Consider the following 27010-nt stretch of genomic DNA (forward strand, 5'->3'; position numbering starts at 1 on the left):
TGTCACCTAAAGAAGCAATAATCAAAGTTACATTTTTAAAAGAGAGAAATAAAACCTACCAGCTCACTGAAAAGTATCACATTTAGGTTAAAAAAAAAAAGGTCATAGTATATGACATTATAGTAATGTCAGGAAAATGCAGGAGGGAAAAAATCACATTTTATCATTTAATTGCAATTAAATGTGATGTGATAGTGTGTTATAGAAATATACAAACGGTCATAGTAAAGTATATCATAAAAATACAACAAAGTCATAGAATATTATGTCATAAAAAAGTCACAGTGTAGTATGTCAAAACATGGTAATAGTAAAATATGTAAGTATGTCATAGAAACATGGAAAAAAAACAATATAGTTTGTCATAAAATAATTTAGAATATAGTACGTCAGTATAGTGTATAAAAAAAGTATTTAAAAAAAAGTCATAGTATAGTATGTTTTTTTAAAGTAATTTTCAAATGTCATAAAATGCAAAAAAAAAAAGTAAGAATATATTTTTTAAAAAATGCAGAAAATATAGCGTAGTATATCATTAAAATAGAAAAAAAAGGTTATAGTGCATGGCAAAGGTCATAGTATATTATGTTTTAAAAAAAAAAGTATACTATGCCATTAAAAATGCAACAAAAAAGTCATAGTCTATACTCGTTGATAAAATCTACTATATGCTATATTATTTGAATAGAGGATATAAACAGCATATGAACTTTCTTTTCCGTTTTGAGCTCGTGTCTGTCTGTTCATACTCCTGTCCAGCTGGTGGCAGCATCGCACCAGTAAGTTGTTGGTTAGCAGTCATACAAATAAAAGAGGTAGTGTCCTGTCTCTTCACGCCGGGCTGGGTGCTTGCTTGTTGTGGAGTAGTCTTGGCTGTCTGTTGTTGGTTTTTTTTTAACAGTGAAAAAGCTTCACCACCTTTGTGGAAGAAGGATTTCACAGCATGGCGTTAAACCTCACCATCAATACAAGCAATCCGCCTCTAGGTGAGTTGCATCCTGCGGCCCCTGCATGAATACTTGTTCAATGAGTCTTGAGTATGACAGCCGGCTAGCTAACTGTTAGCACTGTTACGTGTCACCCTAACAATTTAGACAAACTCTACATGAAGGTATTTACATTTATGTTTATTTGCGTAAAATAAAAAAGAAATACAGAGAGCTATGTCCAGAAAAGTCAAATACCCCGGAGTCAGTCAATAGGTTTTGGCATGAAAATGACATGAAAACAACTGTAAAATTATAAGACAATACTATTTGATTTTTTATTTATTTTTTGTTAAATTAGTGCTATTTTGTCTATTGGGAAATAGCTGTACTAAATCCCAGATTGTTATAACTCGAGAAATGGAAAGGACGCCAAAAAAAGCTAAGTTGTTTATTTTGCGAATGAGCAACGTGTGTAATTTGACCTAAACATGAATTAAAATTGGTGGGACAGTTTGTCTATTTAAGTTCAGACGGAGCGAGCATGGAGTTAGCTCCCCGGCTAGCTTAGCAGCTAGCTAATGAGAGTCCTTAGCACAAGCTAACGTTAGCTAGCTTGCCGTCGTGGCACTCTGAACCACAACATGTGGGCAGTTCGTTCAATCTTCTCATTAATGAAAGAAGCTACCTTACATGTCACACTCTTGTTCTTCAACCGCCTGTAAGCATTGCTTCATTGTACGCAAAGTCTTAAACATGGAGATGACACTTGGACAAATCATGCACATATATTATGGAGCAGTTGACACGCTGACATGAGCTACGCTGGTTTAGGGTTGGACATATGTAACGTTGCTAAAATCAGCTGATAATAACCTGACGTATTTTATTAAATTGTGATGGTTCCTTTTATCGGTTTTAATACAGTCTGGACAAAATTGAACTCCAAGGGTTAGTGTGTCAATGCTTTGTACCGTGATAAACTGGCATATTGACCAGTTTGACAGATGCTAGACAACGCCCTCTATGTTTATCAGTGAAAACAGCCGGCTGATGCAAGCCTGCAGAAACATGGTGTTGAATGGGGACTGATATTTTTTGCACTCTGGTTTCTGTTTCATTCACTTTGCATCAGCTGCATCATCTTCCTGGAAAGTGTAATACTACTAGGCAGCCTTGGTCAGCTGTTGTTGTGATGCCCACAAACATAATTTTCCACTGTGCAATGTTCCTACAAAAATGAAAACCATCCCAGTAGCTACCCCATTCGACCTGAGGAACTGTTAGGTGTAAGCCACACCTGTGTATGGGACAACCAGAAAGTCAGGAATGCAGAGCATGAGGAACAAAGTTGTCTGATTTGACTTGTATGATCTGTTTGCTTAAATCCCAAACAAACATTTGAAATTCAGAGCCTGTTTAACATAGTCAACTTTTACATTTTTATTATTTGTTCAGATTTGTCTTTCTAGGAGTTTGTCGCTTTTTCTCTTAATTTTATTAAAGCTTCCAGAGAATTGTTAATGAAAAAATAACCATGGGATCTTGGGATTTTGTTGTGAGCTGATGCTACGCTATATACGTATTGATGATAAATCCTTGGCGTTACAAGCATTTTTATGCAAAGCCACTTGAGCACTGACATGTTAAAAACCAATGTAATAGGCAAGTAATACTTCAACAAAGATTGCAGTTAACATGAAATACTACATTGGGCATGTTCAGGACCAGTTCAGCTGGTTTGAGAACCAAAGTGTCTGTGATGATTGTCACTTGTGCAGAACATGGTCGTTCTGAATTGAATTGAATTGAATTTTATATGAGAGCCAGAACATTTTTAAGAATCTAAAGCATGTCCAGTTGCCCTTGACCTAACACTTTTTGATTTTGTTAAAAAAAAAAGTTGACTGAGGCAGATTTAGGCCATTGCACCGTTTTTAACCAGACTCACCGCAAACACCAACATAAACTGAATTCTCTCCTCTGTCCTGTAGGAGCGCTTCTGGCAGCAGAGCATGTGAAGGGCAGTGTGCAGGTATCAGTGGAGGAAGGCAAAGACACCCGGCTTCAAGTGTCAGAGTATGTGACAATAATTCATCACACTGCTGAATGAGCTTAAACAAATGTATACGTAAAGTTTATAGATTAGATGTGCATTCCTGGTTCTGATATATTTCTACTCTGTGTGCTTTATTCTTCCCTCAGTGCGATCCAGTTCAATGATGCCAACTCTATCAGCCGGTATTTGGCCCGGGTTGCTCCTGCTCTTGGCCTCTATGGAGCCAACATGATGGAGCAGACTGAGGTGTGTATTCGGGTGTGTTTAAGGTTTTTTTTTGTTTTGTTTGGTGTTTTTTTCCCTAATTTAAGATACTGTCCTGCAGGTCGACCACTGGCTGGAGTTCAGTGCTCGGCGTTTGTGTGGTCAGCCTGGTTTGACCGTTGCACTGGGTGAACTGGATAAGGCCCTTTCCCTGCGGACCTTCCTGGTTGGACGTGCCCTCACCCTGGCTGATCTGTCTGTCTGGGCTGCCCTCAAAGGTTGGGTACCTTCCAGGATGTGCCACTTTAGATCTGGAGCCAAGTTCTCTTTCTGCTTTTCTGTTTATCTGTTTTTTTTGTGGAAGCTAAACATGTGTGGTCGTTTCTCTGCAGGTCATGGAGAATGGCCAAGCCAAGGCAAATCCTTCTCCCACGTCAATCGCTGGTTCTATTTCCTGAGCACGCAGGTTCCCTTCACTGCTGTGGGCAACAAGTACGCCAGTAAGAAAGCTCCAATGAGCAAATCCAATGTAAGTTTAATCTTAAATTTAATCTTTATGACATTTAGACAAAAAGACCCACACCAGTCTGCCCTGCTCGACTTGCAAACATAAGCGTTAACCAGTTACCCAAACGCGACCCGCAAACAAATCAAATCAAGTTTATCAATACAGCACATTTAAAAACAACTGCAGTTGAACAAAATGCTGTACAAATTAAAACAAAACAGAAAACATTTAAATGGGCACAAGAACAACAACAACAAAATGGCAGTAGAAATTACTAAGCTGTGTAATATGTAAATTAATATAAAAAATAAGACTGGCTAAAAAATATTACATAAGTAAAAAGAATATAAAATATTAAAAAAAAAAACATATCGTGCAACTGCCATCTTTATGCACTATAGTAGAACAAATGTCAGAAATGAAGACTGAGACAAGTACAGTTAAGTTACTACAGCTGTTGGAATGTCCTAACCAACCGGAGCGACGCAGTGCGGGACAGTGTGCTGTTTTTAGCTGAAGTTTTTTGAAGGGCCTGCATCTGTTTATTCGTGTCGCCTGCTTTTTAAAGCTCTGTGATGGATGAGGTACAGCTGATTCTTGAGGTTGAAATAAATATTTTTTACATGATACCTCCTCATTTCACTACAAAAACCTAAATGTGGTGTCAACTTGCTGGAGGGAGATAGTCAGGGAGCCAGAGGTTTCTGGTAAATGGCCATCGCTTGTAACAACCTACTTGCTGTTGGTTATCAAAATATGAAACGTGTGTTTTCTGTTTAAAAAGTATAAACATGGGAAGAAAGCAAGTACTTTACCATGTTTTAAGTTGTCACATCTTGAGTATGATCTCAAGCATATAGCTTATAGTAACAGTGGTTTGTTTATATGCATAATAGATGCATATTTAATGGATTCAGTGTCACAGACAGAAGCTTGCTTGTTGTTAGGACACGAAATGAGGCTTACGTATTTTCAGGGGAATATATTTTTACTGGACATTAGAGGTATAAATATGCTGGCGTTCAACTAATTTTCCTGATCAAAACCTGAAAATTGGGGGGGGGGGGTGCCTGGTGGTTCAGTAGATAGAGCGGACAGCCCATGTACAGAGGCTGGGTCCGCACTACACCGGCCATGGGTTTCATTCTGGCCTCGGCCGGCTGCATGTCGCCCTTTCTCTCTCTCCCCCTATCATGCTTACCAACTGCCTTATCAATTAAAAGCAAACATGCCCAAAAAATAATCTGAAGAAAACCCCAAAAAACTGCTAACGGGAACCCTTAGCACAGCAGTGCTGATGATAGACCTGCTTGCTCTGTGGGTTTTAGAGTGAAAGGGAAGGTGGAAGGGACGACCATTGCTGTATTTCTGGAAGTTAGTTGTAACTTGCTTAGATTGCTGCTTTGTCCCTTAATGACCTGCCAGCCCAAAACCTGTGATGTCAACCCGAGAGACACCCGGCCAGTGGGTCGATTCCCGCATCACTATAGTATTTTGAAGAAAAATAAAATAATTAAGCTGTCCTGTTGTAATCTTGATTGTTTGTGTTCCTGTTTGACAGTCAGATGAGAAGAAGCAAGATGTTGGTAAGTTTGTGGATTTGCCAGGAGCTGAGATGGGCAAGGTGGTGGTTCGATTCCCTCCTGAGGCCAGCGGGTAAGGCTCGATGTAGAGTTTGGGAGAAGATCAGATTATACATGGTGATTTATTACAATTCTTAACCTTTTATTTGTTTCTTTGTGGTCAGATACCTGCATATTGGTCATGCCAAGGCTGCTCTGCTCAACCAGCACTACCAGGTCACATTTAAAGGCAAGCTCATCATGCGCTTTGACGACACCAACCCTGAGAAGGAAAAGGAGGACTTTGAGAAGGTAAAATGCTCAAATCTCAATGCAAATGGGAAGAAAACATGTTAATTAGTTATTATTTCCATACTAGAATCAGAAGCAGCACCAACTTCATGGCTTTCTTAACTCACTTACCAGCCTTTTCAATGTTCAGCTGAAAAACCACCAAGAAATTGGTTTGTGTTCTCATTTCTACATGTGTTGATTGCTTCTCAGGTGATACTGGAAGATGTTGCTATGCTCCAGATCCGTCCAGACCAGTTCACCTACACCAGCGACCATTTCCCCACCATAATGCGATTTGGTGAACAGATGCTCACTGAGGGCAAGGCCTACATTGACAACACGCCTCCCGAGCAGATGAAGCAGGAGAGGGAGCAGCGTGCTGAGTCCAAATGCAGAAATAACAGTACGCCTGTCACAAGTTACAGTGAAATAGGAAGCTACAGTGCAAAGATCTAAACTTTCTGAAGCCACAACTTGTCTCTCTCCTCTGTAGCGGTGGAGCAGAACATGAAGATGTGGGAGGAGATGAAAGCTGGGACAGAGTTTGGTCAGAGCTGCTGCATGAGGGCCAAGATCGACATGAACTCCAACAATGGCTGCTTGAGAGACCCAACGCTCTACCGCTGCAAGAACGCACCTCACCCTCGCACTGGAACCACCTACAAGTACTCAAATACATACACATTAATACCTGCAGTATTTGCATCAAATATTGAACATATGGGAATGTTCTACAAATATTAATTGCTGAAACTGTCCCTCTCACTTATTCCAGAGTCTACCCAACATACGACTTTGCCTGTCCCATCGTAGACAGTTTGGAGGGTGTGACCCATGCTCTAAGGACCACTGAGTACCACGACCGTGACGAGCAGTTCTACTGGATCATCGATGCTCTGCGCCTCAGGAAGCCTTACATCTGGGAGTACTCCCGTCTCAACCTCAACAACACGGTGCTGTCCAAGAGGAAGCTCACCTGGTTTGTCGACCAGGGATACGTTGATGGATGGTGGGTCTAGTTCAGTTTGTTTGGTGACTTTAGCTTATGTGATAATCCATAATGTAGAAGGTGTCTGTTTCTTCTACTCCCTCTTGGTAGACTCTCACAACCTCCTCTTCCTTCCCCTGTCTCGCATTTCTCATACCCTTCCTGTTTTTGCTTCTTCCCTCTTTATTCACACGTCCTCTTTTGGCTCCTCCCATCTCGCCCTCCAGGGATGACCCCCGCTTCCCCACTGTCAGAGGAGTCCTGAGGAGAGGAATGACCGTTGAGGGTCTGAAACAGTTCATAGCAGCCCAGGTACATCTGTCACAGTTAGAGATGGGCAGGGGGAAAGTCTGGATACCTCACTTTAAACAAAGATGGGAGCTGATGACTGCAGACAAACAATATTTAAGAGATAAGATTCACAACTATTGTAACCAGAGAAAAATATACAAGTCAAGGCCTGAAAATTATTTAACACAATAAAATGTACAATTTGTTTTCATTTTCATATCAGCTTAAATTGTTGCTCAAACATTACGCACATGATACCCAAGTCTGCACTGCTAAGTCGTTCTTGAAATTGTGTGTTACCTTTTTAATTTCCTCCATTCAGTGTCACAATGTCAAAAAAAAAAATCAAGACGTCAATGGTAAATTCTGTATTTTTCAACCTGGACCCAATTTCCACATGTTTTGTGTCTAAGGGACTAGTAGGAGCAACAATTTTGAATTTTACCAGTATTGAAACACAGTGCTGCAGACAATAGCAGCAAACAGTCTGCAATGTAACCATTTGGGTTATGGTGGCAGTTTTATTTTGTTTCTGTCATCTTTGAATGAATCATGTATTAAGATGATAAAATTACTGTTCATTTAAATAGAGTCTGGTGGGTTTGGTGATAGAAATTTTGGGTCTGTTTTTGTTAAAACAAAATCGATGTTACTCGAACAAAGAGATCTTCCTCTGTAGGGAATCCATTTTCCATAACATTGTCAGACATGTAGACTAATAATTTGAACATGTCAAATCAAACACTTTTAGTGGATGTAAATTAACGCTGCAAACTTGCAGTGGTAGTGGTTACATTGCAGCCTGTTCTGCAAATTTTCTTGATCCTTTTAGTCATTTAGACAGAAAAACATGGGGGAAAAAGAGTCCATGTTGGAAAAAAACAAAAAACTGACACATTAAGAAATTTAAGAAATTGCAAATCACTTTGTGTCAGGCAGAAATTCTGTTTTTGTCTTACCTTATATTCTTTGCCTCCTTCCAGGGTGGATCCCGATCAGTGGTGAACATGGAGTGGGACAAGATCTGGGCCTTCAATAAGAAGGTAAATTGTTTTCCTTCTTCATTTAGGCCTGATTGTCTGAACCTAGCTGTATGCTCAAATGGTGATTAAAAAAATGATCCTGAAACTGAATTTAGCTCCATTTATATCTAAGCATGGTCTGCGTAGTTGTAAAAGGAAGATATGCAAATTATCTGAAATATTTTGAGGGGTCTTTCTGTAGACCACTTTTGAATTATATCTACTAAGATACACCTGCAGACCATTTTGATATACAGACACTATTATGTGCTACTCTGAGGGGCTATTTTTGAGTTTGTTTTACATGGCTTGTATTTTAGAGAAAGAGGGGCTATAATGAATGAATATGACACAAACCTGGCCTGCAACTGACAGAAGTTCGGATGTTTGCCCGTGCGTTCAATGCTGGCATGGCTTCTTTCTGCTTTGCTGTTCTCATTCTCTTGAACGTTTTCATTTGCTACCTGGTGTCCTGCCTCATCTCCCCACCCTCACCCTCCATATCATCCCCAATAACACTGATCTCTCTAAACCCAAATCAGCTGCTTCATTTCATGTCCCACATTTGACTGTACTCATGTTTTGTTGTCCCCATTTTCCTCTGTCTGGACGTCAGTGTTGCTTCCTCTGTGTGGTTTTCCTTGCTGGCACTTGCTGCTTCATCCCAGAGTCAAGTAGAAGGTGTGAAGATAATGGTTTAAAAATGTACATAAACAGAGAGTGGTTAGACACACCATACGTCTCTGATGCTTGGGAAAGAACAAATAAGTGACTTTCAGACTTAAGTTTGAATTAAAAGAAATCTTATGCTAATGACAGGCTGGTCTTATATCACTTCTGATTGGTGGAGTTGGCTCAGAGGACACAACAGCTTCCAAAAGTTGGCATCAGGTTGAGATTCAGGAGTGCACTGTGGCTTCATATGCATGTTAAACTAACCCACTCTTCCCTGCCCTCCTCAGACAGTTTCATGCCCCCAAAGTTCCTTCACGTCAACTTGGCAATACTCAAATTTGCTGCAATAGCAGCTCATGCTTTAAATGTGGTTGCAAATATTTTTCACAATTGTTTGTTTTCAATGGTCCAGTATGTAGCCTTCAGTGAACGCAGGTATGCTTATGTAATTAAAGCACAGTCATTCAGAATGATACAAGAATAACATACCAAATGAAACATTTTTCTCCACTGTGGTGTCACTCGGTGGTTCCCGAAACCTGCGCCAGCTTCAGGACACTATACATAACTTAACCTGAGATGCTGCTTCATGTTTATTTGAAATGCATATTACATTTCATTGAAGACTTCTGAAAGGCTGAGCAGCCATGTAGTTGTGACTCACCAAACTGCTTTAAGTCAAATCTTGAACTTTAGTGTGCATCTCACACAGTTGCTAGTAAATAGTCACAAGTGTATTTGGTTACATTTGTGGTGGAAATATTGTAAAAACACAAGCAAAAGCATTAAAGGTTCAGTGTGTAGGATTTAGGGGGTTATATTTGCAGAAATGGAATATGATATAATAAGAATACTTTCTTTAGTGCATAATCACCTAAAAGTAAGAATTGCTGTGTTTTCGTTACCCTAGCTGTTTATATACATGTATGTATACGTTCATTTTAGTTTTAATTTGTCTTTCAGTCTCTCTGTCAGGCATTGGGGGGTAAAAAAAAAAAGGGACAACAAGCTTTTATATTTTGATATCCCATGCAGATTTTACTGCTGTTGCTATGATGCTGAAAATAAGTAAAATAGAATTACAAAAAAAGATAATAAAAAAATTGCTGTTGATATATACATAGAGTACAGATCCTCATCCACGGTGGCACCATGTTGCACCATCACATTTGTACGGTAACCCAGAAAAAAATCAAACACTGGCTACAGATAGGGCCATTTGTGTTCCTGCATCGACCACTGTAGTTAGCAGCCCCTCTGTAACGAGCTGAACAATGTCAGAAAGTACTGATGTGTAATGTGGAACAACCTAATTCTATATTTTTACTGGTTTTAATTACCTAGTTTGTTTTGGAGAGGAAGAGACCTAATGTCAGTAACTTCTGCTGGCACCTTTGTGCAATTGATATTTTGGTGTCATTTCATTTTGTCGGGCAACAGAGAAAGTACAGATTATAAATGGTAAATTAGATCCCCAGAGTACAGAATACATTTTTAAAAAATGTATTAATCTACATTTTATTTATCCATTTTCTTTACTTTGGGATGGGATATTTAAGCCTGGTGGATAACGCTGCTGCTCAGCATCATAAATGGTGTCTAGCATGATTTACCCACAACTGTAGATTAAAAGCCATTAGTAGCTATAGGTGGAAGTACAAGAAACGAACAGAAACACAGAGGTGTTGCCTAACAGTTGTATGGAGGACAAAGTGGTGAGGGGAAATTATGTTAACGTTCCATTCTGTGTAAATGTGTCTCTACCTCTTTCCTCTCTCTCTTCCTCCCTCCTTGTATCTGACATTAAACAGCATCTCACTCTTCTGTTTCCAAGCTGCCAATTAGCTGTCTGAAGGTACTCCTCCTCCTCCTCCTCCTCCACCCTCTCCTCCTCCTCCTCCTCGTCCTGCTCATTTTCACCCACACCCTTCCTGCTTCCACCATGAGCTGGTTTATCTGAAAATTCACCAACAGCCTTCACTGTTTTACCAGCCAATCAGATGATCAGAGTGAAATGTATCCCAGTGGTCAAAGAAAATAAAAGTACTGAGAAGTAAAAGGCAGCAGAGTTGATCATTAGTAGGCCAGAGACACGTCCTGTAGCAAGACACTGCCAGTCTCTACCAGCTCCCAGGTGCCATTTTGGAGGGTGCTTTAGAGTAGATATTACAGGACTTCATGAAGTGATAGGTAACCTTGTTATTTCAGTGTGGATTGTCTTTAAGTCTGAATTGGCTCCCCATGTAAAAACTCATGCATCACGGCACAGATATTATGATGGATAGATTATTATTTTGCACACCATGTTTTTGTTTTGTTTTGTTTTTTGTACCTGTGTGTTGCTTTCATTACTTCCCATTCTCCATCCTCATCGTTTTAAACTGATTGTGATCAAAGCTGAAGTAAAGCTGTGCTGTGTGCTTGTTTTGGTTAAGAGGACTGCTCAAGTGCGTAAGACATAAGTAGTGGCATCTGTAAAGTAACTGTGGCTTCTGAGGGTAGAATGGATGTTTCTTGACTTTTTTTGTGGTTCAGTTTTCGGTTGGCAGAAAGAGGGAAAATGGTTTCTCCATGAAACTGCTCACAACAAGATCTGTGAATTATCTGAAGTAACAGTTGAGTTTTTTAAAAGTATTTTTGGGCACTTTTAGCACCTCAAGCTGAGTGCCATCTAGTTCAATTATATTGGAGAGAAGACAGACATTTCTATGGCTGATATCTCCAACACTCGGCAACTCACATGAAAACAGTCTAGACTGATAAATAGCACTACAGGTAAGAGGAAAAGTATGTATTTTTGATTTGGGGGTGAACCGTCCCTTTAAGCTCATTCAAATCCCATAGAGTAAAATGGGTAGATTTTACAAAGAGATTTTTCAAATGCTGTACAAAGAAATTCCACAAAGCAGACTAGTTACATAAACTGATATATGTATTTAAACAGTTAGGCAGTCATCAGGAGTATCAAATTAAAGCTCTTGGGTTTCATTTTTTACGAGACATTAATATCCAGTGTGACATCATCCGCCCTTATTGTGTTCCTCTCCATCTGTTTCCTCCGCTTCATTATTTAGTCAGTTGCAGCTTTTTGAGCAAGCAGTCAAAACTTTCCCCGTTCATTTAATGTGCTTATTAGTTAATGAGAGATTTCAGAAGTGCTTTACACTTTATTTCCTCAATTGCCATAAATAAGTCAATTAAACTGATTATTTTTTTGTGTGAAATAACATGATTTTTTATTTTATTTATTTTTTTAGCTTGAATTGTGGCTGGTTCTCTAGTCTGACTAAACTGAACTTACCATTTGGCTATATTCCATAGTTGGTTGAATCGGGGACCATTATTGTTCCCGCTGGGGCATGCATACTGAAAATGTTTACTTTTATGTTACTGTGTAACTTATTTGCGCAGAAGTGTCTGCCAATTCTTCTTTGTGATCTTCTAATCTAAACAACATGGTCCCTGCGAGGATGGTTTGATCTGTATCTTCTTGGATCGTCTATTTTGCAAATAATTCAGCTGTCATTTGGGTTCTTAAACACTCTTAAAAAAACACTTTTAAAATAGTGAACGTAGTTGGTGACTCAGCAGCTTAAGAGGAGCTTGTTTTTCGATTTCCCTCGCCTCCATACAATCATAATGCACTCATGAAATCAGCTTTTCTTTCTCCACTTATCTCTCTCCTTGTGTGCCTTACTTTCTTCATTTCTCACTGACTGAGCCGGGGTGTTTTTATCGCAATTTTAGTTTGTTTTTAAAGAAAACAGTTTTTGAATTAAGTTGCATCATTTTCTGCTTTGTCCTTTCATTAATCAGCATTTTGTATATAGAGGTTGTTACAAAGCACTAGTCTGATGTTACCGTTACTGACCTGTTTGTGTCTCTGTGTGTGTATGTCTGTTGTTGCTTGTGTGTGTGTGTGTGTGTGTGTGTGTTAGGTTATTGACCCGGTTGCTCCCAGGTACACAGCTCTGTCCAGCTCCTATGTGGTTCCTGTCACCGTCTCAGAGGCCAAAGAGGAGGTCAAGGAGGTGGCCAAACACCCGAAGGTTAGAGAGCGACCTCACACAAACACATAATGGAATCAGCGAACCTTTTGTCCTACAGTACGTTGCTATGCACAAGTATCTCTTAGTTCACATGCCAATGCTGAAGCCATTTCTGTGTCCGCTAAGAATGCTGACGTGGGCATGAAGAAAGTTTGGTATGGGCCTCGGGTTCTGGTCGAGGGTGCCGATGCTGAGACCTTCTCAGAGGGAGAGATGGTGACCTTCATCAATTGGGGCAACCTCATCATCACCAAGATTAACAAGTATGTCGGATCATTTTTCAGCTAATCCATATTGTTGTTGAGAATCACGTGGTTAAAGTAATGATACGCACCATTTCTCAGAGGGGCTGATGGTAAGGTTGTGTCCATGGAGGCTCGTCTAAACCTGGAGAACACCGACTACAAGAAGACAACAAAGATCACATGGCTGGCTGAGACAAACAGCTCCCCCCTGCTGCCCACCATCTGCATCAACTACCAACCTCTCATCACCAAAGCCGTCATCACCAAAGACGACGACTTCAAGGAGTACATTAATAATAACAGCAAGGTCTGTACTGCAGTGTGGTCTTAATCTCACAGCATACATTGTATTTTTTCAAATCTTTTATGTTATTTGTCTCAATCTTATTTTCTCAGTTGGAGGAGAAGATGCTTGGAGATCCCTGTCTGAAGAACCTGAAGAAAGGTGACATCATCCAGCTCCAGAGACGGGGTTTCTACGTCTGTGACCAGCCCTATGAGCCAGTCAGGTGAGGGAAACAGCCCAGTTCATGGAGAACACCAAATACAGACTTGAATCTAACCATGTTGATGGTCTGATTCTAACTGTGGTTCACATCTGCAGTCCTAACAGCTGTAAGGAGAGTCCCTGCATCCTGCTCTACATTCCTGATGGACACACCAAGGAGATGCCGACCGCTGGATCCAAGGACAAGAGCAAGAGCCAGGCCTCCAACAACACAGTGAGTGCTTATGAAGAAAACCACCAACCACATGTATGGGAATTATCTACCAGTGACCTTTATTCTCAGTTTTATATGTAAGTCAGGCTTGTTGTAAATGTTTAAGACCTCTTAAATGACCCAACAGCAGCACTTAGTTGAAACTTTTTCAGCTGTTAGCCAGCACTCTGTCCCTCACCTCAAGACCGCTGGTTGATTATCTAAATGCCAATGAGCTCTGATCTTTTTTTTCTGTTACATCCACACTATGTTTTCATTTTTAAACCGCTGATATTTTTATGTCAATTATCCACACTATACCAGTGTTTCCTGACCTAAACCTTTCCTAAACATAGACCTTTTAAAACCCTGCTTAGCACATTTTAGTTTGAAAACTTTGGGGTTGTGTTTTAGTCTGTATGGGTAGAAGACTAAAACTACTTAGGTCTTATCAGTTACAACATGTCAAGCGAAAACATACCTTTTGTGGCTTTATCCTTATTGTATGGGCACTTAGCATCCTCCAGTGATGGATAAGGCTTCCTGTACTGCTCTGATATGTTGCTGTATTTGCTTTGCAATGACTACCAGTCTATGTTTTCTGCTGCCTTGACCACCTTATACTCATGTTATTTTCAGCAAAAAGTTCCACCTCGCTGTCAGTTTCAACAAAGAAATCTCTGGTCGTATTTTCAACATTGCTGTTCTTACTTTGTAGCATTCTCTGTATCTAAGCAACCATCTGTAGAGTAGATAATCTGCTTCCTGTTACGTCAATGGTCAAGTGATATGTATTTTCAGCCATATTAGTACAGGTGGAGATTATTTCTGAAAAGGTGCTAAAAAGCTTGTTTGTATAAAGATCATTTCCATTTTCAATTGGCAATTTGAAATATAAACATATTACTGTGGATGTAGCCTAGAATCCACTAATTGTTAATCTAAAATGATTTATCTAGTCTTAATTGGAGGTAATTATCGGCCAAATAATGGGTAAAGGATTCCTTCCTATAAGCATGTTCAAGTTTGGGGTGGGTAAACAAAATGATGAATATTCAAACTGAAGTCAAGCTAGCTGTTTTGGGATATCAACAGCAGTTGCAGGGACCTGCAATGGTGAATTGATATATAGACCAGAATAGAGAACAGGCTTTGAGTCCAGATTTAAAGACACCAGTAGAGTCTTTAACCTAAGCAGGGAAGCTTTTCAAGGAAAGGCTAAGAGGAACCTGCAGTCATCACATAGACATTTGGGATAAACTGCAACCTGTCAGTTTCATGCTCTTCTCCATCTCTTAATCTGTTTTACCTCTTGTCTTAGCCTGCCGCCTCTGTCAAAGCTGCCCCAGCCTCTGCTCCAGCACCTGCCTCAATCTCAGACGCTGACTTGTTCTCGAGCATTGTAGCACAAGGTGAAGCTGTCCGTGACCTTAAAACTGCGAAGGCTCCTAAAGACGAAGTTGACAAGGCAGTTCAGCAGCTGCTTTCTCTAAAGGTGCGTCAGCTGTGATGAAATGCAGTGAAACTAAATAAAACCTCTGTTATACAAATGACTTGCAATCTCCTCTCTCTGTCTCTCTGCAGGCGCAATTTAAGCAGCAGACAGGTAAAGACTACAAGCCAGGCATGGCTCCTCCCACATCTACTCCAGCCCCGCCCACTACACAAGCAGACTCCGCCTCCTGTCCGTACACCCTGGTTGCCCAGCAGGGCGAGCTGGTCAGGAAACTGAAGGCAGAAAAGGCTCCTAAGGTACCTGGACATTTGTCCAATCTCTAATCATGTCCATTTCTGCTTGTCCATTCGCTGTTCATGTCCACACCAGTCAACCAACACGTCCCAAGTCGCCTGTCCGTACATTAATATTGTACCGAGTGATTTGTCCAGTCATTTCTCGTGTCTTCATTTGTTGTCCAGTGAATTCTCGCGTCCAGAGTCAGTTGCCCATGTCCCAAATCATTTGTCCAGTCATCCCTCATGTCTGCACGTCATTTGCATGCCTGTCAAGTTTATCGATAACTTCCTGCAACAATAAGCTGGTTTGTTGATGGCACCAGGACCAGATTGATGAAGCAGTGAAGCGGCTCCTCGCTCTCAAGGCCGAGTTTAAAAAGCTGACTGGCCAGGATTACAAACCTGGGATGGCTCCTTCCGCTCCTGCCTCCTCTGCTCCTGCCTCCTCTGCTCCTTCTCCTGCCACCACCCTCTCCTCCTCTTCCTCCTCTTGCTCTTCTTCTGGCCTGTATGAGCGTGTTTCACAGCAGGGGGATGTTGTGAGAAAACTGAAGTCTGAAAAAGCCCCCAAGGTATTCTGATGCACAATCACAGACAGCTGAGATGCAGAGATAGAAAATAATTAAAAAATAAAAACAGTGCTAATGCCAAACCATAATATGAATATCAGTGTGATGCTTTAAGTGGCCGTCTGTTATCACTAATGACTACGACAAACACCATTAAAAATCAAAGCAACTACACTTTTCTAAAATGATCAAGATGCTAATAACAGATTAGTCCATTACTGGACTGAGAAAACTTATTTTTGCGATCTGTATCTTACTATGAGTGGTTCTTGAGTATACCGTTATCTGCCTCAGTCAGAACAGTTTGGGTTATTTCACATGAGAGATTACAGTATTTCCTTTTTTCTCCGTGCTTTTCTCACTGGTTCGAGGTGGGTGGAGCTCACATTTGAATCAGAATCTGATGACTGTTGCTGGGTTGTAGATTCACTGTCAACGGACCTGACTAAAAGACATTGAAGTGATGCATGAGTCCTAACCACCAATAGTTACTTCCTGTGCAAAAAAAGAATTAATAAGGTTTTTTGGTTGATGTTGCTTAATTACTTGTGAGTATTTGATGTTATAATTTTAGATTCATTTGCCAGTGTTTGATTTCCGGAGGCTTTTTAAGTCTGTGACACTCCATGCTGCCTTGAAGGAACATTGCAAGATGCCTACAGCATGTTTTTTTTTTCTTGTCTAATTTTATATGGTAAATTTCATGATTTCATTATAAGAAGCTGCAAAAGACAAGTCTAAGATAACGTACAAAATACACTGTATAAAACTTGAACTTTTGATTGAAACAAGATCTGTTGTGAGGTATAAATAGGAAGTCTAACCCCCTCTAAACAAAGACTGACCCAGCACCTATAATGATAAAAAAAACTAAGCCCGGTCAGTGATAGTGAAAATTAGCTATATTTGCACAGGCTTTAAACAAGTGATTTTATTCATCAGTATCAAGATTTTCATCATCACAACACAATAGTAATATTTTTATAAAATCTGCTAACTGAAGTGAGTAACAGAACAGTTGTCCATGTGTTCCCAGGACCAGGTTGACGCAGCAGTCAAACAGCTGCTTGCCCTGAAGGCAGAGTACAAGCAGGCTACAGGTCAGGAGTACAAGCCCGGAGCAGCCCCAGTCCAGAACAGCCCCAGCCCGGCCCCTGCTGCTACCGGCCTCTATGAAAAGGTGGCTGACCAGGGAGAGTTGGTCAGGAAACTGAAGGCTGAAAAGGCACCCAAAGTGAGCGTATAGATTGAGTATCACGTACTTCTACCAGTGTTTCCTGCTGTCAGACGTCGAATTGTCCTGCAGCTGTCACTGCTGTTTTAACTAAATGTTTCTCTTCTCGCTGGCTGCTCATCAGGATCAGGTGGATGCTGCAGTGAAGCAGCTGTTGGCTCTAAAGGCTGAGTATAAACAGCAGACTGGACAGGATTATAAACCAGGACAACAGGCCCCAGCCAGCCAAGCCCAGACCCAGTCCAGCTCTCCCTCAACCCAGTCTAGTTCTTCACCTCTGGCTGAAGAACTGTTCTCCAAGGTGGCCCAACAGGGAGAGCTTGTGAGAAAACTCAAGTCCGAGAAGGCCCCCAAGGTAAGGAACCAATCACAGAGTAGAGTTAAACTCAGCTTGTACAGGAGAGGCAAAAAAACAACATCTTTCCTTCCATTTCAGGAGCAGGTGGATGAAGCCGTGAAGTCTCTCCTGGACCTGAAGAGCAAGTACAAGACGCTTACTGGACAGGACTACAAACCAGTGGCTGCTGCTGGAGCTACTGGCGGAGAGGACAAAAGCCGCAAAGAGAGGGAGAACAAATCTGAGAAACAGGGAGGAGGTGCACCAGGAGGAGGGAAGAAGGGTAAAGGAGACAAGGCTGGCCAGGGCAAGGAGGGCTCAGGAGGAGCAGGAGGCGGAGAGGGTCAAGGACCGAAGAAACAAACACGGTGAGAGACTGGAAACAGATAAAAGGAGAGAGGTTAGGAAGTAGATTTAGACAATAATTAACTAGCTTTTCCTCATCTGGTAGTAGTTTGAAATGTTACCAGCCAGCAAAATGTTGTGAGTTATTATCTGATTTCAGTTAATATGATAATCCTTATTACGATAGATACTGTGAATTGTCATAAGGATACTGAGGAACAAAAAAATATTTTACTTTTTGCATCTAAAGTCAGCTTTCTTTGAATTCTTTCTTACAGTTTCTCTCTGTGTACGCAGAACTAACCTCCCGTCATGATTTTCAAAACATCAACCTTTTTCAGATTTATTTTGGTGTCTCTAAAGTAAAAAAATATTTCTCCCTCATCCTATCTGTTCAAGAAAAGTGTATGCATATATATAGACAGTAAGATGAACGGCAAGGTTCATGGCAGTCACAGTTGGTTGTCCTCAAAGTGATTTGGCTGAAATTGACAAAGCGGAGTCAAATTGTCTGAGCCAATAAAAAGCCTCGTACTGAACTGTCTTCTCTGTGTTTGGCACATTATAATTTGTTGAATGAGATGCATTGTTTTTGTATGGAGGTGTTGAATTGTTCCCATGAAACCCTTACCATACAATGATTGGCTGTTGATGGATGGTTTTATTCAAACTTTACGATGTCATGAGTTGTTTTAGTCTTTAAACAAACACTGGAGTGGTGACACATTGTGAGGACAGAGGCACATACTTGGATTTCTTACTTGGACACGGAGGATGGATCGTCTGTAAGCACAGCCCTCTGCTGCTGTAGTTTAAGTACTGTTTTTTGTATCCAGATTTGCTGAGTTTGAAATGGTTGGTGTGTTTTTCCATCTGCTTGATTAGCGCTTGTTGTCAGCCGTCAGCTTCAAGAATGGAATTTGATCGGCTTGTGATAGTGCTGCACTACTAATATATATGTACACATCTATATTCTGCATGTTATTCTATTCATCGTTTACTATAAATTGGCACATCAGCACCTTGAATCCCTAAAGACCTTCCGAAGATTTTGATAAAAGATGCAAAAAGTACAATAATAACAGCTGTTCCTCATTTGACACAGAAATTGTGGTGGTAATATTGCCTCAAGTATGGAGATTATGAATTTGCCTTCATGGTGCAGCTCTATCTCTGATAGTTAGCAGTGTGAAGCTGGTTTTCAGGCTTTACAGTTACTGATGGTGTGAGCTCTGAGTTGCATGGTTGGCTGTTGGAATGGCTGTGTTTTATTAGAAGTGAGTTATTGCACTCAGGAGTATTGTTGTGTCTGCACACAGACTAACTAATCAGGCCTGACACATCAGTGTTTGTGTTCCCAGATTGCTCTGCCACTTAATTTGGGCAGCGCTTCATCACCACTGCTTTTAATTTAACAAATTGGTCTTTCAGCGAGAAGAAAATAAAACCATTTAAGTGAATGATTCTCTAATCAAGTAAAACAGCACGTAAAATAGCACGTCTACTTCCTCTTAAAAAATGTGATCCCTACAAATAATGTGTTTGGACAGGAATGAATGCACCTTTATTGCGCCAAGGGGAAACAAATGAGCCTAAAGTAATAACAACGACATCTTAAAAAAAATGCAAAAAAAGAACCTCATAAAATATTTTTTTAAAAAAGCATCATCACTGGAAATTTGATAAGCACATCTTGTTAATTTATGTCAAGATTGTTGATTGTTGAGTCTAATTCTCAGTTCATCAAATACCAACAATCTTGGGTGTGTAGTCCATCACCACAACAAAGCGGGTATTAGACTCAACAAACAACAACCTTTTAGAATTTTTTAAGAAATTTGAGTCATTCAAGGGGATTACTTTTTCAAAAAGCCTTTGATATTTCATGGCTATTTAACAGTTAAAAACATGCCTATGTGTTTCAGCCATTAAGGCCTTCATCAGGATAAATAGCCATGAATATTACAGGCTTTTTAAAAAATTACCGTCTTCATTGCCTCAGATTTCTTCAACAATTCTAAAATCTTTGGATCTCCAAACTGAAGAGTACCAGAAGGACACTTTTTTCACACCAAGAAGGACTCAGCCCATACTGCTTTGTGACTGAATCAACTATCATCATCCAGAAGTACATATTGCATCCCTAATAAGAACCATATTGTAGTGTTTTTGATCTCTTTATCTCCAGCTTTGCGTCACACTAACTCAGTTGTCTGTCTCCTGTCAGGTTGGGTTTGGAGGCTAAGAAAGAGGAGAACCTGGCTGACTGGTACTCTCAGGTGAGTCGAATAGACACACATCTAATTTACTCCAATAAAACCTTTCTCTACTTCTTAAAAAAGTCTATTTAAGCAAACAACTTTTTAAAAAAAGGACATTATTTCCTGACATTTCTTTTGAAAAATTCCATTTAACTGTAATGTTGCTCCTCCACTCCAGGTCATCACTAAAGCAGAGATGATCGAGTACTATGATGTCAGCGGCTGCTACGTGCTGCGGCCCTGGGCCTACTCCATCTGGGAGTCCATTAAAGAATTCTTTGACCGGGAGATTAGGAAAATGGGCGTGGAGAACTGCTACTTCCCCATGTTTGTCTCTCAAGCCGCCCTGGAGAAGGAAAAAACCCACATCGCAGACTTTGCTCCAGAGGTAAAAGGACCTCCCATGGATAAAATGACATAATGGAGGGAAAAAGCATGACACTTAAATACCAGAAGTACACCTCGCTGAAACGAGATGATAACGGATGCAGCACAACAATATGACTGCACAAAGTTTCTAATGATGTTGTCATCTTTGTCAGGTTGCCTGGGTAACCAGGTCAGGAAAGACTGAGCTGGCAGAGCCCATTGCTGTCAGACCCACCAGTGAGACAGGTGTGAACCACAGCTAATTGACCAAACTATATGTATCAGTGGTGTGGTTTTGTTGTTCTGTCATGTTTTGTATAAACCTGTTTGTTTTGTTCTGCTCCAGTGATGTACCCTGCCTACGCCAAATGGGTCCAGTCCCACAGAGACCTGCCAATCAAACTCAACCAGTGGTGTAACGTTGTGGTCAGTATCCTCCTACTGTCAAATTTGCACCATTTCATCTGCAATTCCTCGTCTTCGCCTCTTACTTGTACATCTTTACTTTGTAATTAAAAACTGCTTTAAGAAAATTGCTACACAGATGACTGGCACCCTTTGGTCTGTTTCTCTCTTGTCACCTCTTGCTCCACTTCTTCTACAGAGGTGGGAGTTTAAACACCCTCAGCCCTTCCTGAGGACAAGAGAGTTCCTGTGGCAGGAGGGACACACAGCTTTCGCCACCAAAGAGGAGGCAGCTGAGGAGGTAATAGATCTGTCAATGCCGCCTTACAAATACCACAAGCACTCCTCTGACCATCATGTTTATTGAAATACAAAAATATGTTTTGATGAGATGCAATAATTGTGAAGTACATTTATAGTAACAACATTATTGTTGTTTTCTAACTCTATTGTATGTACAAATCTGTAAGTCTTTGTGTGCTTCACGCACAACAGGTTCTTCAGATCCTGGATCTGTACGCCAGGGTGTATGAAGAGCTGATGGCGATCCCCGTGGTTAAGGGCAGGAAGACGGAGAAGGAGAAGTTTGCAGGAGGAGATTACACCACTACTGTGGAGGCGTTCATCTCTGCCAGCGGCCGAGCCATTCAGGTACTGTAGTATATTAGATCACTTCATTTGATCCTCTTATTCTCTCATACTGAGGCTGACAGAATTTTAATTCATAAATCTCAACACTGGAGTATATGAACTTTGTATCACTATTGATGACCTGCAGAGAAACAGACAATAATACATGATAAGTATTGTGCTCTTTTTCACACTTCATACACCTGCAGTCAGACAGTGGTTGATTAGAGTTGATCCCAGCTTTGGATGTTGTTAAAACCAGTGCTACAGCTAACGAGCCCACCTCATTAGCTGCTATGCCCAGTTAGTTCAAGTGCATAACAGAGAAGGGAGAACCACACAGTAACCATTTAAATTAACAATAAATTTATTAAAGGTAACACAACGAGAAGCAAACTAAGATGTAGGTCAGTAATCAGTGGTGAGGTGGGGGTGCTAAATGAAACCATAAGGAAACAAATGACTAAACAAGCAAACCAAGTGTTTGGTGCCTGAGAGGCACCTTCCTTCCAGGAGAGAGATATTTTGGAACTGCACAAACTCATTTAGACTGATGGCAGATGAGGTGAATCCCAACAGCGAGATGGGAGGAGCCAGTCAGGCAAGGAGATCCTGAAAAAAAGAGCACAGGCAGGCCAAATAGGAACTGACAACTGTCCCAGGGTCACCCCCCCCCCGCCACATAAAAAAAAAAGGCCTAGAGGATAGCGTCTGACCTGTCTCATGTCCTCTCCTCAGAGTATGAGCCCTTGCCTTCTGGCAGACGATATAGAGTCCCCTACTACTATCCTATCTCGGTTAAACTTTTAAACAATGCTGCCTAAGAAACTGTGTGTTACACAGTCTCATGGTGTTTTTATTACTGAGTGATTGCAGTACGTGTTTTTATTACTGGGCGTGTGCAATGTGTGTTTTTTTAAATTGTTTTTATTATTAGGTGAGTGCAGTTGGTGTCGTGTGCAATGTGTGCGCAATTTGTATTATGTGTAACTGGGACTTTGTGCAGTTGTACATTGGATGTTGTTCCTGTTCAGACTGTTACGTTTTTAATGCCATGGTGCAATTATTGTTTTTATTGTAAGTGTGGATGCATTATCGGTGCAGCACTGAGGTGTATCTTATCATATCATATCATATCATATACCTAAGTAGTAAGTAACAAAGTAAAAAAAACAAACTTTGTGCTTCCTCAGGGTGCAACATCTCACCATCTTGGTCAGAACTTCGCCAAGATGTTTGAGATAATGTTTGAGGATCCAAAGAGGCCTGGTGAGAAACAGCTGGCTTTCCAGAACTCCTGGGGAATCACAACCAGGACTATTGGTGTCCTCACCATGGTGCACGGAGACAACATGGGACTCGTACTGCCCCCCAGGGTGGCCTGCCTGCAGGTAGACACACATATACATTTTTACGCAGAGACATGGGAAAACAGTGGATATACCTGATGGATGATCTTACTTTTTTAACTGACACGTGTGATAACTTACCCTTTAACCCAAAGACACCTGCTTTTTATCCTATTTTTATATGAATTAAAGAATAGATGAAGAATAAATCCTCTGCTAAAGTAGACAACCAACCTATGAGAAAGTGATACATGAAGGACAAAAAGCATTAAAGAACTATGTGCTTAAAATTTGTCTTCTTTTTTTCCCAGGTTGTCATCATCCCATGTGGCATCACTGCCTCCCTGCCAGAGCAGGACAAGGAGGCACTGATGGCTCAGTGCACTAAATACCTGAACAGGCTGCTGGATGCTGGCATCAGGGTGAAGACTGACCTCCGAGACAACTACTCCCCAGGGTGGAAGTTCAACCACTGGGAACTCAAGGTCAGAAATAATATGATGATAGCAGTAGCTGTAGAAGCTAATGAAGTGCTTTACCTAAAGGAACAGAAAACAATTTTTTAACAGCCAGCTCTCATTGATAATGACAGTTTCTATCTCTTTTGTCCAGGGAGTTCCTATCCGTCTGGAAGTGGGTCCTAAAGATATGCAGCAGCGTCAGTGTGTCGCAGTGAGGAGAGACTCGGGAGCAAAGGTGACAATTCCAGACGCTGAGGTGGAGAAGAAGCTGTCTGCCATGTTGGAGGACATCCAGAACAGCCTGTTCAAAAAGTACGATGCAGCACTACACACCAGGGTCAGACCAGCACGGGGCTTTTTCTCACAACTTGACAAGCCAGCATTCAAGTACAACTGACCACAAAAAAAAGGCAAAACTTGGAAGAACTGCAAAACACTATTTCACACTTTCAGTCTACTGATTGTCGTGTTGATCAAACCTTTTCTCTCACATACAGATTACATAAACCCATATATGTAATGTAAGAGGGGTCACTCGTAGTGATGAACCTACAGGGATTTATCACTGGAAACTGCTGCTCCCCTCAGTTTTACTGAGCTTTATAGTTCTACATTTGCCATATCAACTTAAAAGGTGATGATATGTCAGTGTTGTGTGGACAAAAAAGCTTTAATTGCACATTTAAAATCATCCTGTTTCACAACCAGCTGGGGGCAACATTGTGTTAGAAATGCTGCAGACGGAGTGTAACAGATCCAGCTGCACATGAGGATCTGCAGAATAATGGTAAAATAAAAGGTGCTTACATGGTGTCCATAAACATACAAGAGGACTGATTAAAGTGTGTTATGTGTGTGTTTGTCAGAGCTTCAGATGACCTGAAGAGTAACATGGTGGCTGTAGACACAATGGAACAGTTCCAGAAGGAGTTGGACCAGGGCAAGGTAACACAAACCACACGCAGCACAAAAATGTTTCATTATCTGTCTCCTACCGGAGTAAATCATTGATAATATATATTTATCTTGCTTGATAGATCGTCCAGATCCCGTTCTGTGGAGGAATTGAGTGCGAGGATTGGATCAAGAAAACCACTGCCAAGTACGTCCAACACGTCACTGTCTGAATTGATCGAGTTGGTGTTCAACCTTTTTTTCTCACTGTATATGTATCATAAATACATATACAATGAGAATTGAGTCACATTATGCAGTAGGGGTAGGAATCACCAGAAGCTCTTTTTTCAATGGCAAGTTATGTCCCTAATGGAAAAATTTGTCAACATCTGTTTTATCTGATAAGTTTTCAGTCTGTTCAACTCACTTTAATCATATATATTACAGCAAAATGTATCTACTGGACTGAAAAAGCAACTTGACTTTATTACTCTAGTAGGCAAACAAAAATTAATTTGTATTTGTAATATTAATGATTTATATAAAAATAAATAAAGTGACACATCTATTACTTTACTAAATTACTTTTTTTCATTTCGCTGTTCTACGGAGTCATTTCAAATGCATTTATTCAGGATTTTAAGTCTTTTTTTGTTAAGTGGTTTCATTGTTTGTCTTATTCACATTAGGTTTTGGGTAAACACATGATGCTAAATATTAGTTATTCTTGCCCAGTTTCATCTCATTTTGCTTTGAGTGCTTTAATTTCAACCAGACATTTTTGTGCTTTCTTCTGTCTTCAGGGACCAGGACCTGGAGCCTGGAGCTCCGTCCATGGGAGCCAAGAGTCTCTGCATCCCCTTCTCCCCCCTGAAGACTCTGCAGCCTGGTCAGATGTGCGTCAGCGGCAAGGAGCCTGCACAGTACTACACCCTGTTTGGACGCAGCTACTAAACACCTGCTCTGCTGGAGCACCGGGATGAATATCGCAGTAGAAAAGGGCTTTCCTACCTTCTCTCATCAGTTTCTTTTTGTCTGATCTCTTGTGAGTGTTTGGAGTATTAAGGGTTATGGAGGTGGCTGGACTGTGGGATTTAGACTTTGTTTTGTTTTGTCTTTTTTACATATGTTAACATTGTAATAATGCATCCGGAAGAAAGAAACTGTTCACTCAGAATTCTGTTAGGAGAGAAAATAGCTGCTTCTCTCCTTCATGGCTAATGACTCTCTGAAGGCCGTGTCAAAAGAACACTGTCCAGCAGTGGTTTGTAGTAGGATGGGAAGTATCACTTAAAACAAGACAAATATTAAATCTTTACTATCCTTTAGAATTGCTATTTTTTATAAGTCCCTACTTAACACTGTCAAGAAAACATTTAATTAAGCTAGTTTAAGTTTCAACATTTATGAATTGAGTAGATTTGCGCCTTCTGAAATCTGGAAAAACGAATTTAAAAAAAAATAAATGCTAAGAAAAGATAATCCTGAGAAACATACTATCTTCTGCTGTCTGGGGAAAAGTACTCTTTGCCTGCCAACAGTCCCATACCTCGCAGCCAAACTGTCTCAGGAACTCTGCAGGTACTCAGGCTTGTAGTTGGGGTGTTATGTTATTTTCACAGCTTTATCAGCCTGAATCTCCCCGTATGATTCGTTCCAGTATGTGGCTCATGATTCACAGCTCACGATAATTTCCTCAGATCCACCAGAGCCAAATGACGCAAAGCTGTGAGGAACTGTAATGTAGTCTCCTGCACTACTCTCCTGTTAAAGAACTCTCTGACTCCAACTTGTCTATAATAAAGTTATTTCCATGGCAAAGTGCCTTTTGTTCATTTTGATTTTGGATAAAGATCTGGGAAGTTAACCCTTAGAAACCTGGATTGCCATCACTTTTCTTGTGCTGCACTCAAATGCTTTTCACAAGTCTTTAAACCTTCAAACTCTACACAAAATTGTTTGATAACTTTCAAAAACATGGGGGAAAAATTCAGTGAGTAACAGTGAGTGGATTTTTAAAAAATGATTTTAAAAAAGCTAAGAAAAAAAGGTCTGTATTATAATAACTGTATTTAAAATTATAACAATAATTATTAATAATATTATCATTAATATTTTTTAATCATAATTTTCAAGCAGTTTTTTTCCAGGTTTTTTTTTTTTGCTTGTTTTGTGTGCTTATTTCTGGTATTTTTCTGTGCCTTTTCATTTGCTGATTTTTGAGTCATTTCCTCTTAAATTGCTCATTGCTGCCTTCTCATGCTTTTGAAAGAAATCACACCAATGTGCCATGGTTTTAAAGGGTTAAACAAGGGACTATGGTAAGCTGGTCATTGATTGTTTGTGTTAGACAACAGTGAAAGAGAAAAAAGGAAGTGCACAACGTCAATATGAGTATTTTGCATTTTCAAATGAAGGCTATTTACAAGGTAAATGTGGTAACTGATTAAAATAGCATATACTTTTTAATGTACAGTATTAAATCACCATTACAAAACTGCAATACCAGAGGTGTGGGCTCAAGTCACAAATTTAATGACTTTAGACTCAACTTCACCTGTACTTGAGCCCTTTTTCTTGAAAATACTTGAAATCTTCCCCCAAGTCCAAAGATTACAAATTATGTTATTTAAAAAGTGCGCTACAAATCAATTTACCCTAATTTCCATCAGCTAACAGTAATGCCATTTCTTCCAAGCAAGTTGACACTTGGTTTCCCAGATCCACTTTGTTGGAGCCAATCTGACATCTTCAATCAAGTTGCAGGAGAGAACCATGAAGAAATAACATCACTTTACTGAGTGGTAGTTGAAAAACGGTTACCAAAGATAATTTTGTCTGCATACAAAAACTGTGGTGATCAACAAAAAAACATTTTGCAGTATGCAAAATGTT

At 40.3% G+C, this 27010-nt stretch overlaps 1 protein-coding gene across 3 annotated transcripts; it reads left to right on the plus strand.

Moving 5' to 3' along the window:
* Positions 1 to 821: 821 nt before the first annotated feature.
* eprs1 (glutamyl-prolyl-tRNA synthetase 1) lies at positions 822 to 25936 on the plus strand. Of its 3 annotated transcripts, XM_088080773.1 has the most exons (36): positions 822 to 986; positions 2921 to 3005; positions 3132 to 3231; positions 3311 to 3467; positions 3582 to 3718; positions 5259 to 5353; positions 5445 to 5571; positions 5764 to 5956; positions 6047 to 6218; positions 6329 to 6562; positions 6769 to 6853; positions 7816 to 7875; positions 10364 to 10384; positions 12468 to 12578; positions 12705 to 12841; positions 12923 to 13130; positions 13220 to 13332; positions 13428 to 13545; positions 14846 to 15019; positions 15109 to 15276; positions 15582 to 15830; positions 16864 to 17061; positions 17186 to 17416; positions 17498 to 17766; positions 19971 to 20022; positions 20183 to 20392; positions 20547 to 20619; positions 20720 to 20799; positions 20978 to 21079; positions 21274 to 21429; positions 22602 to 22799; positions 23069 to 23242; positions 23370 to 23530; positions 24085 to 24163; positions 24256 to 24320; positions 24919 to 25936. In XM_088080773.1, the coding sequence occupies exons 1-36, from the start codon at positions 944 to 946 to the stop codon at positions 25067 to 25069; spliced, it is 4986 nt and encodes a 1661-aa protein (XP_087936899.1). In that variant the 5' UTR covers positions 822 to 943; the 3' UTR covers positions 25070 to 25936. The 3 variants fall into 3 exon arrangements, with proteins under 3 accessions (XP_087936899.1, XP_042340085.2, XP_087936908.1); XM_042484151.2 differs by lacking the exon at positions 10364 to 10384; XM_088080782.1 differs by lacking the exon at positions 15582 to 15830 and having other exon boundaries at positions 823 to 986.
* Positions 25937 to 27010: the final 1074 nt, after the last annotated feature.

Source organism: Plectropomus leopardus, chromosome 1 (genome assembly GCF_026936395.1).
Source record: "Plectropomus leopardus strain MGB_pleo_1.0 chromosome 1, ASM2693639v1, whole genome shotgun sequence".
Lineage (NCBI taxonomy): Eukaryota > Metazoa > Chordata > Actinopteri > Perciformes > Serranidae > Plectropomus > Plectropomus leopardus.